This window comes from Electrona antarctica (assembly GCF_951216825.1).
Source record: "Electrona antarctica genome assembly, chromosome: 20".
Taxonomy (NCBI): domain Eukaryota; kingdom Metazoa; phylum Chordata; class Actinopteri; order Myctophiformes; family Myctophidae; genus Electrona; species Electrona antarctica.
In genome coordinates, this window is record NC_136801.1 from 34,564,432 (window position 1) to 34,577,371 (window position 12,940).

Below are 12,940 nucleotides of genomic sequence, written 5' to 3' on the forward strand. Positions count from 1 at the left end.
TGTCTGTCTGTCTGTCTGTCTGTCTGTCTGTCTGTCTGTCTGTCTGTCTCTCTATCTCTCTCTGTGGAGTGTATAAATTAAGTGGTTTAAACTTGACTCTCTTTGTCTGTGTGTCTGTCCCTGTCTTTCATGTGTCTATCTATTCTATTCCCTATCTCTCTCCTCTGTCTATCTGTCTGTCCGTCCCTCCAGATGTGAAGTCCTCTACAGAGGTTAAGAATGGGAGACACACAGAGCCCAGAGAGACGTCAGCAGCAGCAGCAGCTGTCCCCAAGTCGTCCGTGTTGTCCTGGTTCCTGGTCCTGTCTCTGCTGGGAGTGTGGAGCTCCGTGGCCGTGGTTTACTTTGACGTGGTCGACTACAACAGTGTCATAGGTCAGTGGTTCCCAAACCTTTTCATGTCAAGGACCCCCAAATTGACACTAATTAGCCCACGGACCTCCATTTGAAGAATATATGCCAGGGACCCCCCATGAGAGAAGATTTTTACGGCTCTAGCAGTGATTCTCAACCTGTTTAATTTCAAGGACCCTCAGTTTGACATGCATTAGTCTGCGGACCCCCATTTAATGTAATTTCTATTTCTGGGACCCCGAGGTGAGTGACTCATAGGTGAGTGAGGGACGCTCACTTATATGTTTCACATTCTTATATCCCCGCCAGTGTTAACACCTTTTTTTTGCCGGGAAATTTTTCAAAATAAAGGTGCTAGAGTGCCACGCAGATGAGGCAGATTTTACTCTGAAAAGCCCCGCCTTATTCCATTACCCTCCAAAACCAGGAGGCATAATTTTCCCTTAGTACCTCACGCTACCTCGTCTTATGTCTCTCTAGAAGCGGTAATATTCCAAACGAGGTGCTTGCTGACGTCAGAAATTACCACAGATGGCCTGGGCCGTGGCTCAGCGGTCCAGGCACCTTAGCTGGTAATCCAGTCTGGCAGTGTGCCGCGGGTCCGACTCCCGATCTCAACGGCCTTTACTGCATGTCACTCCCCCATCTCTCGCCCCATTTCCTGTCAGCCTACTGTCTGTCCAACATTAAAAAAAAAAAATTACCACAGATCATCGGCGTTATGATCAAAACCATGGAGAGCGCCGTAGATTTAGAGTTATGAGCAACTTTTGTCGGCCCGTAGGCCGACAAAAGTTGCTCATAACCTGCCATTCACAAGGAAGTGAATGGCAGGTGCGCATGCGCAAAACCGTTCTAGGATCGCTGAAGAAGGAATTTTTTTTTTAATACAATTTTTGATTTTTATAATATGGTTTGATATCAATAAAAAGGACCGTCTATACGCGTCCAAAGGCACCCTGTAGTTTTGATTCTAACGTAAGAATGCTGGGAGATACACAAATGGTGTATACATGACGTCATTAGCAGATTCCCGCCACACCGGAACGGCCGAAGGCCATGATGTGAAGAGCTTTTCTACTCCTCCGTCCGTCTGTCCATAAACGGCTAATTATTCTCGTTAGGCATGAAACTCTGCACGAACAATCCCTGTCGGACCAAGGAAGAACCTCCGCGCCAAATCCTTCGAATTGGCCTCATGGTGACGCTATAACTTCATGTTTTGGCCTATAGAGCGTCGCAGTCCCGCCCCCTTTCATGACGACGACAGGCCCAGGAAATAATTCCCCATGCATTTTTCAAAAAAGTATTTATTTAAAGACCTGTAAGCCTCGGACAAAGCCAACTCCGATCATGACAAATCATGACAACAAACAAACCTTTTTTTTTCACAAATCAGGAACCCAGCGTCCGATGAGGCTGCACTGAAACTTTGCACACACACACACACACACACACACACACACACACACACACACACACACACACACACACACACACACACACACACACACACACACACACACTGCCGGTAACCAATGAACAACCTCCACCCCAAGTGTTTCAAATTGGTGGCGTTTTAACAGCCCACTTCATTTTAGAGCGTCGCAGTGTTTATTTAAAGACCTTTAAGCCTCAGACAAAGCCTACAGCCGAGTTGACAAGTCATGACAATAAACAACTTTTTCTTTTGGTCCCGACAAATAATTAGAAAGAAGGGGCAGGGTACAACACTTTATTTTATTTTTTTTCTTCTTTCTAATTATTTGTGACTGGGGCTGCCAGAAAGGGACTCATTTTCAGTTTTTTTACAGATTATTAAAGGAGCATTCAGTGATTTGGGTGATTTTGAAAAAACCCTGGTCCACCCCGGTAACAAGATGTGCTCATGCACACGCTCTACAGTGAGGGAAGTACAACAGACCAACAGCACGTGCACCAAGGCCCGCCCCACTCGATCATGATTGGAGGAAGGCCCCTCTCATCCTGATTGGATGAAGGCTTTGCCACCCAAAGCCCAAACCGAAACTAGGGTTTTTTTTACCCCAGGGGCTCACTGGGGACAGGGAGGAACTCCTTATATGGTCAGCACACTTTATAGTAGGGAGGATTATCCAAAAAATAACAAAAAATAAGTGATATTTGAATTAAGTGAAATCACTGAATATACCTTTAAAGTACAGAATGTAAGCTTTCATATGGTATCATTCAATGACATTTGACAATATTTGAAGGAGATGTGACAATTTTAAACTGGTTGGACCAAAATAGCCATAGCTGAGAAAAGACCTCCTGAATATTCCGAACATTTCAACACCTTGACCCTGGTCTTTTTAGTGTGCAGGGCTTACATCTGGTCTAAAGCCCACCCACTGACGCTCGTATTTTTTCGATGTATTACACACATGCTTTCTATAAAAGCACAAATACTGTGCCTATGTCTCTGTATCCATGCCCTGGTGTCGCTACAATATCATTGAAGCGTTGAAGCGATACAGAAACTATAACGCTGTATCTCTCTGTTAACACACGCGACTGTGGCTCAGGAGGTAGAGCAGGTCGTCCAATGATCCATGGGTCGGCGGTTCGAATCCCGGCTCCTCCTGGACTACATGTCGAAGTGTCCTTGGGCAAGACACTGAACCCCAAATTGCTCCCGATGTGCTGGTTGGTACCTTGCATGGCATCTATTTAAAGCGCCTTGGATAAAGGCACTATATAAATGCACCATTTACCATTTACAGCTAGCTAGCTAGGGTAACTACTAACTAGCTAGCTTCTAGCCCAGGTCCATTGCTTATAGCGAGTCTCTCACTTACGCCCTGACGGGAATGCCTCTGCACACACAGGTACAAATTCCACTGCTGTGCGAGGGGTCCAACTTGACCGAAAATAAACAAAACTACTCCTCTAATCACCGAAACAAAGCCTGTTTTGTGTTGGCGAAAGTCTATTCTCTAGGCTGGGAAGCGTCTCAGCTCCACAGCTTCTCTCTAAAATGCACTATTTTTGTCATGAAATAAAATGCATCCAACTGGACTGGCCCAAAACATTGTGTTGTCATGATTTGTCAACTCGGCTGTTGGCTTTGTCCGAGGCTTTAAATGTCTTTAAATAAATACTTTTTGAAATGTCTATGGGAAAAATTTATGGGAAATTCTCTTCTCTCGTCGTTCTGAAAGGGGGCGAGACTGCGACGCTCTATAACTCTTGAACCATTTGTTGTACAATCAACATCTTCTTTTTTTTGTTCCCATGCATTCCTTGGATCATGACGCAACTCCTCACGTAGGCCTCTGCCATTTTTGCCAGACAATATTTTCACGTTTTCTTCAAAACACACTTTGCTGCTACTCAACACTAATGCTACCGCGGCATAAATAGCATCTCTGGAGTCATGCTGTGAAGATGTATCAGTCAGATTTAGCAGATTCCATTCCAATTGGTTATTATGACTGCCTTCTAAATTCTGCGTGCCCTGGGTAGGCAACCTGGCCTGGTGCTGCACTCCGAGGACCAAAAGGGTCTGTACAGTTAGAAGTGGGTCGGTTGGACTGGACTGTTCTCAACATGCAGTGAAATGCAGAAGTGCGTGACTGCTGTCTGTGACAGACAGAACACGTTTGATGTCTGGCATTGGTTGAGGAACAGGAACCATCTCCAACCACAGGAAACGCACGCACGCACGCACGCACGCACGCACGCACGCACGCACGCACGCACGCACGCACACACAGAGAGGGAGAGAGAGATTGTACCTCATTTCTTAAAATGAGGTACAATTTGATGCTGATATCTGCTACTCTGTGATGTCTGCTTCTAACGCCAGCTGCTTCTAATTCTTTCTTTCTTTCTTTCTTTCTTTCTTTCTTTCTTTCTTTCTTTCTTTCTTTCTTTCTTTCTTTCTTTTTCTTTCTTTCTTTCTCTGTGTTAACCCTGCGTGCAGCCAGAGCCAAGGAGTTCCGTGTGAACTTCTCTAAGGTTCTGCAAGGTAGGGGCAAGCACACACTTGCTCACATGCACGCTTGCACACACATACACACACACACACACACACACACACACACACACACGCTTGCATGCATGCACACTCGCTCGCTCGCATGCGCGCGCGCACACACACACACACACACACACACACACACACATACACATACACATACACATACACATACACATACACACACACACACACACACTTTTAATTATTTTATTTGGATCTGCACAAGAGGCGCAATACAATAGACCCAAACACTGATCAGAATTAGGTTACATTATATGGTCCAACCAGATATAACTGCTGCACATGCTTAACACAGAGGGAAAAAAAGATAGCACATTGATGACATACTATTACTTGACACTACTAGACAGGATGTTTTTTTTTGGGGGGGGGGGGTTTAAGCCACCTAGGGATAAATGAAACAACGCCTTCTCCAGATAGACAGACTGCCCATAGTAGCTGAGACAGAACAGTATTTAGCCAACTTTTTTGCATTTGTCTTTTGCAATCAACCCAATTGCAGACCCCTGAGCACAAGTACATGGCCCAGACTTCCAAATACAAGGACAATAAGTTGACCGTTATATCCCAAGGCCATAATACAGACTGTTATGTATTGGCACACACACACACACACACACACACACACACACACTGTTGTTCCTATGATCCTATGAGCAGAGCGTATTTATTTACTTACTTACTTAGAGGATATTACGATGCACTTATGGCATACATGGTTTGGTTTGTAGTGTTTTCAATGTGTTAGTAACCCATCTCCCATCTCCTCTCCTCTGTAGGTAAACTATCAGTCTATGATGCAGACGGGGATGGAGACTTTGACGTAGAGGATGCTAAAGTTCTACTTGGCAAGTACACCTGTCTGTCTGTCTGTCTGTCTGTCTGTCTGTCTGTCTGTCTGTCTGTCTGTCTGTCTGTCTGTCTGTCTGATACGCAAGTCTTACAGTTTGCATCAATGATGCATGTCATTTTTATAGATCTGTTGTCTCTCAACACCTCGGAATTCCATCCCGGCCTATTTTTAATCCAATATCCAATACAGCTGTATAATGGTTTAGACTAGGTAGGTACAAGCCCGGGAACTTATCTGGAGAACGGAGGACCAAGGATGTTCTCATTGTCCTGTGATCGAAGCTGGAACAATCTTTACCTCGAAATGAAAGGGGAAATTATACAATAAAAAATAATCTATTTGTTATCTGTTTAACCCATTTTGGGCGGGAACCCCTTTTGGTGTTAGAATTATGTTATGCTTTAGCTATTGAAAAATAGCTGATCTACAAGCTCATAGCGCGCCACCGAGTGGCGCGCTACGAGCTTGTAGGTCTGCTATTTTTGAAAAATCAAAGAACGACTGACATAGAAACATAGCTTTTTCAGAAAACTGTCAGGATGTAGAAGACATTTTTAGAATCTGATCTCGGGTCTAAATGGGATAAATCTAATTCATTAATTTCCCTGCCTGCATTCAGAGTGTTGTTTTTCCACCTATGTACCGTACCTTTGAAACATCATAGAATGTTCTGTGTCGCTCCATTCGGCGCACGGGTGTGCCCTCACCAAGCGACGGCTACACCACCCGATTCAGCTTGACCTGTTATCATTTTGAATCCATCAAAGTGAGGTTGTGTGATGAATGATTAAAAACGCATGCTTTCTAGCGCCGACTACCAAGCAGGGGGCGAGTCTGGTTACTGTTTGTGTGTGTGTGTCTGTGGTGTGAAGTCTGTGTTTACGGCTGATTTATCCATCGTTGTATGATGGTTCCGCATGGCAAACTAATCTACAAGCCCACAATGCGTTGTGGACTTGCAGATCGACACACCACCATACTGTATTATTATAAAGTAAAGCGCTGCGGGGGGGACTTCTCCCCTCTGCCTCGACTGACGTTTTTTTGATCTCACGAGACCAGCTTTCGTTTAAGGTTCTGGGGAGACACCCAGAGTCTCGCACGGCAGATTCCATCCATCCATCCATCTATCTTCAACTGCTTATCAGTAGTCTGAATGAAAACTAAGCTATGATGACTAAAACTAAGACTAAATGTATTGACAATTTTGTCAACAGACTAAAATGTTAGGAAGGGACTAGTGGACAAGAGATCCAGTATAAGTCATTTTTACACTTGGTTGCATGCTGCAAATAGCCGATCTACAAGCTCACCACGCATCGCAGCGCGACGCGTTGTAGATCGGCTATTTTCAACAAGTGTAAAATGAGCCATTAGGACACCATCAAGGCCCGTCAAAATACATTTTAGTTGACTAAATCAACTATAGATTTAGTCGACTAAAATCGTATGACATTTAGTCGACTAAAACTAGACTTAACACTAAAACATTCCAGGTGACTAAAATATGACTAAATTATTCCAAAGACTATGACTAAACTAAAATAGAAATGTGTTGCAAAAAACAACACTGGTTGGTGGTTAACACCTTGGATGTCCAAGCCGGAGTTCTCCGTCCAAGTTCAAGGTCACGGCCAAGTGCCCAAGCCGGAGATTGATAAACAAGACTGAGATTAATGAAAACAAAACCGTTCGCATCGCTCTAGAGCCTTGGAGCGCTTGTTGCCCGATCCGATGACGTGTCAAAAAGTGACACGTCATCGAAAATCTCCCCTGCCTGTTTAGCTGACGAAAACGAAAATCTTAAAACGATCATAACTCCCAATCTAAATCATCCCGTCTAATTCTGAAAAAAATATCCTGTGTTAGACGGCGCTCAGCGGTCCAGTCGCTAGTCGCGATAGATTTATTATTACCTCCCGTTGTTGTCGATCGACTCTAGAGTGGTGTGGCTATTGTTAGCTGCTACACAGACATGCACACCAGCTTCCGGTGCGCCGGTAAATGTGGTCCGTGCGCAACAAATGATGGGCACCCTGGATGAAATGGATTAAATAGTTCCGGGCTTCTAAGGTGTTAATTATATTCAGTGTCAACAGCAGCTTTAGTCATGTGACATGGAGACCATGCACGTTATTGGTAAGAAATATACACCAGTTCATGTATAATTGTTTTCCAGCGTGTATACATACTGTACGAACAGTACAGCTGGTTGTACATGGTGTGGTTCTATGTCAGCAGTAAACCTAAGGCAGAAAGACATGAACTCATTGAGACCTGCGGACGCATCTGTGTCACCTTATAGCTTTTAGCCACTTTAAACTTTAGCGGCTGAAAAATAGCAGATCTACGAGCTTGTAGATCTGCTATTTTTGAAAAACCTGTGAAAACATGTTCAAATCTTTGAATATATATTCTTTCACAGCGAATGTTTTTAACTCAAATCTTTGAGGGGAGGTCCCTGGAACAACATATTTGTCTCCACCAGGCCGAAGGCATGGGGAGAGAGTATGTTTTGCACTCCGTCCGTGTGTGTGTGTGTCCGTCCTTCCGTCCTTCCGTCCGTCTGTGAACAGCTAATCTCCGGCACCGTTAACCTGGTCGATGCCAAACTTTGCACACACACTCCCTGGATGCCAACGATGAACCTCTGCCCCACATTTTCCAGAACGGCCTGTTATAGCGCCACCATGAGGCAGCTTTTCACATTTTTTACCTAAAACTGCACCGATCTGCGTGAAACGTTCCATGCACACTCCCTAGAGGCCAAGGATAAACCTTTGACCTGCATTTTCCACATCTGCCTTTTATAGCGCCACCAGGAGGCCGACTTTTGTAAAACACATTTTTTGATATTACTCCTCCAGATTCTGTCCACAAATCGTTACACAGTATCTCTATGGTCATGTGCTCAAGTCGGATCTGTCCGATATTTCATATTCCATCCTAATTGGCTATAATTGGCTTTCACAGTTTGCAAGATTGCCCCGTTTTGAACAAAAGCCTCAAATCATGAACGCAGCATGCAATTTACGTGAAATCTTTCACACATTTTCTTACTAGGCTGAGGAATATATCCCACCCTTTTCACATTGGCCTGTTATAGTGCCACCAACAGGTTGATTTTTGGAACAAAATGCCTGAAATCATCCAATTGCCATCAAAGGCGTATGAAGAAATGGCACCCTTTTCACATTGGCCTATTATAGCACCACCAGGAGGCCACAACCTGACCTGCCCTGGTGGAGACCTGTGCCCCGAGGGGCACTTTTTCTAGTTTCCTCTCTTTTCCCTTTTTACCTCCTTTCATGATTTACTGTTTTTTTTGTTTGTTTTTTTATAGAAGTATATATCTAGTTCTGTACGTCTCTAAATGTTCTGATGAATTGAAAAGGGTGGACCCTGTTGTAAACAAGTGTTATGCTTTATCAGTGTGTCGTCCACAGTAACAGTCTTTGTATTGAGTTGTGTTTTCATGGGAAATGTATCCATTCTGCAAACTGTACTTCAATCAATCAATCAATCAATCAATCAATCAATCAATCAATAACTGGACCAAACATTGTGTAAACATGGCAAAAATGTTCAGTAACTAGTAAACTACAGTATGTTCAGTAACTACAGTATGTTCAGTAACTACAGTATGTTCAGTAACTAGTAACTACAGTGTTCAGTGGCATTTGGTTATAAACGTCTTGTTGTTGGAGCAAAGATGGCAGCCACCATTCACAGACAGACAGACAGACAGACAGACAGACAGACAGACGGTGAGTGTGTGTCATGTTGTTGGTCAGAGAGACTTGAACTCACAACTTTTCTCTCTTCCCTCTCCATCACATCATTGTGATTTGGTTTTGTCTCGTTTTATTTGGTTGTATATCGTTTCATCCGCCCTCCGTCGCTTCTCCCCATTATTTATTTACTTTCCCATCCGTCACCAACTTCCTGCTTGAGGCTCCTCCCCTTTCCTTCCTTCCTTCCTTCCTTCCTTCCTTCCTTCCTTCCTTCCTTCCTTCATTTTCCATCTCTGTCTCTCTCTCTCTACCTCTCTCTCTCTACCTCTCTCTCTCTCTCTCTCTCTCTCTACCTCTCTCTCTCTCGCCCCAGGCCTGAACAAAGATGGCGGCGGTAGCGACAATGGCGAGTCACTAGAGGAGGTTCTTGACATTTTAGCCGAGGAGGGCTCCGATTGGTTCTTTGGCTTCTTCACCTTCCTGTATGAGCTGGTTGCTCCGCCCATAGAGGCGGAGCTTGGCGGTGAGGAGGAGGCGGGGCCTCCAGAGGAAGGTGACTCTGTGGACGGGGTCACGCTGGACCTCCGCAACCAATAGCAGAGCAGAACCGACGCTCCCCCGAGCCCTGGCGGCCAATAGCGAGGCCCCACTGATATGGAAGCGATTGGGGGACTGGGAATCGGAGCGGATGATTGGCCGGTTGTTTGTGTTGTCATGGAGACAGAACTCACTTATTCAGATTTTTCTTTTTCTCTTTTCTTTTTTTTTTGTAATACCATTTTTGGCGACACGGAGAAAAAACAACTACCTGATGTCGTTATTTAATTTGCCCTGTCTGGACCAATCAGAAAGCAGGATGGTCCCTCTGGTCCAATCATAAAGCAGGACGGTCACATATAGTCTTGCGTAAGTTGTGTTGCTGGTTAAAGTTTGGATGGATCGAGAGGCCGTGGGGGACAAAAAGCTCCTCATTGGCTGACACTGATTGGCTGGAGAGAATTATCAATCAACGTAATCAGTTGGAGAGATAGTTATCAATCAAGGTGATCAGTCGGTTGAGGATGTCGGATGCTTAGAGAAGATGATCCAGACTTCTAGATGAAGACAGTCACTTTACATTGATATAATGCTGATATATTGTCCAGCCCTAGTTCAAAGATAATCATTTATTACGTCCCAATGATGTAATTCTGGCCAAATAATGTCTGTCTATCTGTCTGTGTGCACTGCAGTATCTTTAGTGTGTTTTCTGGAGCTTTATATTACATTCTTCAAGTCTTACTGTACCTTTGCTTGCATAGGGCCTAAATGGAAACGAGACCGCAAGGACTTTTATTTCGGTGCTATCCCTTATGAACTGAATGTTTGACTGTACTCTGTTGCTGTTTTGTTTTTTTACATTAATTTACTTTTTTTGATCACCTTTGTTGCCATGCACTGCGTGTATGACGTGCACATGACCCGACTCTCTACGAACTATCGTTCGTTCGGGAAGCCTTTTTTCCGAACCGGAAGGTTTTTCTTCCGACATTGGTATGAGGAACTGCTCTGCTTGGCTAAATGTCGGACAGCAGTATATACCAGGGGTCATCGCCATGTTGGTATATACCAGTGTATATACCAATACCAGTATATACCAGGGGTCATCGCCATGTTGGTATATACCAGTATATACCAGGGGTCATCGCCATGTTGGTATATACCAGTATATACCAGGGGTCATCGCCATGTTGGTATATACCAGTATATACCAGTATATACCAGGGGTCATCGCCATGTTGGTATATACCAGTATATACCAGGGGTCATCGCCATGTTGGTATATACCAGTATATACCAGGGGTCATCGCCATGTTGGTATATACCAGTATATACCAGTATATACCAGGGGTCATCGCCATGTTGGTATATACCAGTATATACCAGGGGTCATCGCCATGTTGGTATATACCAGTATATACCAGTATATACCAGGGGTCATCGCCATGTTGGTATATACCAGTATATACCAGGGGTCATCGCCATGTTGGCTTGTGGTGGACATTTTTGTCAACATTCTATTTTTGCCACACACATACAGAATGAGGACACTGGACAATAATATTACCATAAACGCATAAACGGGTCCATTTGGTTCCATTAGAACAGGGGTTCTCAACGTTTTTGGCCGGGGACCCCCGAAAATGCTTTGGCAACGTCTCGGGACCCCCGCCCCCTCCCGACCCCCAATATAAATTGACTGCTACAATAACCTTAAACCATTTTGGGCGGGAACCCCTTTTGGTGTTTTAAGCATTGTTATAATTTAGCTATTTAAAAATAGCAGATCTACAAGCTCATAGCGCGCCACCGAGTGGCGCGCTATGAGCTTGTAGGTCTGCTATTTTTGAAAAATCGTGAATTTTTTTAATCTTTTTATTTTTATTTTTTTTTAATAATTTGGGGACCCCCTAAAATAATTTGGCGACCCCCCGAGGGGTCGCGACCCACGGGTTGAGAACCCCTGCATTAGAACACTCTCAGAGTTAAGGGGGTCTTTGCAAATAAAACATTTGAGAACCACCAGTACTAAGTGGACTCCTAATGTGCCACAGTGTCACAATAAATAATTGTCATACTTTGTATGAAGAAAACCTGGAGACTTAACATTCAGTAAGTGGGTGTTATGAGCAAAATAAAAACATTATAATGGTGTGTAAAACAGAAAATCTAACATTTCGCCACGGACATGACCAAGACTTTGCCACGGACGATGTTGGAGACCCCTGGTACATTCGGCTAGACGCTGCTATTAGTATGTCATCTGTTATAGCATTATCTGATCGACAATAAAGAGACATTTTGTTTCGTTTGAAAAAAGAAACATGTTGATTGATTGATTGGACATTGTATTCACAGTATGTAGAATGGGTTCAGTAAAAGAAAGTACGGGTCTACTACTCCTAGTAACTGGGAGGATATATACAGGAAAAGCACTAAGACTTGTTTACATTAGGGTCCTCCATTTTCAATTCATCAGAACATTTAAAGACGTACAAATGTATGCTTCTGCTATGACAAACAGGAACACATAACATGAGATGCTATCACAAGTCCATTTAATGATTTTCACCAAATGCGTGCGTGCATTGTGCTGGTTCTACTGTATATACTGTGTATATACTGTAGCATATTTATGTGTGTGTGTGTGTGTGTGTGTGTGTGTGTGTGTGTGTGTGTGTGTGTGTGTGTGTGTGTGTGTGTGTGTGTGTGTGTGTGTGTGTGTGTGTGTGTGTGTGTGTGTGTGTGTGTGTGTGTGTGTGTGTGTCAGATGAGAGACCGTTAAAAGGTGCTCGGATCAAAAAAGACAGACCGAGAAGAGGTACAGTGTGTCCTCCTGTGTGCTTGTGCATGTTGTGTGTGTGTGTGTTTCAGGGGGCTGCCAACAGTGTGAGTGCATGAGCTCTGTTTGCTCTTTGAACATTTAAGCGTGCACACGTCTGACTGTGTGTGGGTCGGGTCAGGGATAAAACTGTTTCTAAGGTCAACCGTGTGGTTTACCTTAAAAAACGTTTTGTCCCGACGCGGCCCTTTGGTGTGGTTTGGGCTTAACTAAAATGAAATTGACTTGTGTGAAAGTATTCACACAAGTCAAGTCGCTGTGTGTGTGTGTGTGTGTGTGTGTGTGTGTGTGTGTGTGTGTGTGTGTGTGTGTGTGTGTGTGTGTGTGTGTGTGTGTGTGTGTGTGTGTGTGTGTGTGTGTGTGTGTGTGTGTGTGTGTGTGTGTGTGTGTGTGTGTGTGCCACGCGCGTGCGTGCGTGCGTGCACGCGCAATTCTGGACTTTGTCTGTATTTGGTTGAACTCACGGTTATTTGAACAGGTTTGGATCCTGTCAGTAATCTGTGTGTAATCTTGTGTGTTTAACAACTGCGGCATGTTCCATGTTGTCATTACTGCTATATTAAATCACATGTGCCGAATCCTATCCAGTTTGC

At 44.1% G+C, this 12,940-nt stretch overlaps 2 protein-coding genes across 11 annotated transcripts in view; both read left to right on the forward strand.

Moving 5' to 3' along the window:
• mtmr6 (myotubularin related protein 6) overlaps window positions 1-12,940 on the forward strand; it is a 122,224-nt gene that overhangs the window by 82,654 nt on the left and 26,630 nt on the right. The window lies entirely within an intron of this gene.
• unm_hu7910 (un-named hu7910) overlaps window positions 1-12,940 on the forward strand; it is a 69,734-nt gene that overhangs the window by 13,559 nt on the left and 43,235 nt on the right. For 6 of the 10 annotated variants that reach the window (XM_079490305.1, XM_079490299.1, XM_079490296.1 and 3 more), the window contains 4 exons: window positions 193-375; window positions 4,301-4,345; window positions 5,158-5,226; window positions 12,276-12,326. In XM_079490305.1, coding sequence (XP_079346431.1) covers window positions 193-375; window positions 4,301-4,345; window positions 5,158-5,226; window positions 12,276-12,326 — 348 coding nt within the window. The remainder of the gene's footprint in view (window positions 1-192; window positions 376-4,300; window positions 4,346-5,157; window positions 5,227-12,275; window positions 12,327-12,940) is intronic. The other 4 variants (XM_079490301.1, XM_079490302.1, XM_079490304.1 and 1 more) reach the window with 2 other exon arrangements.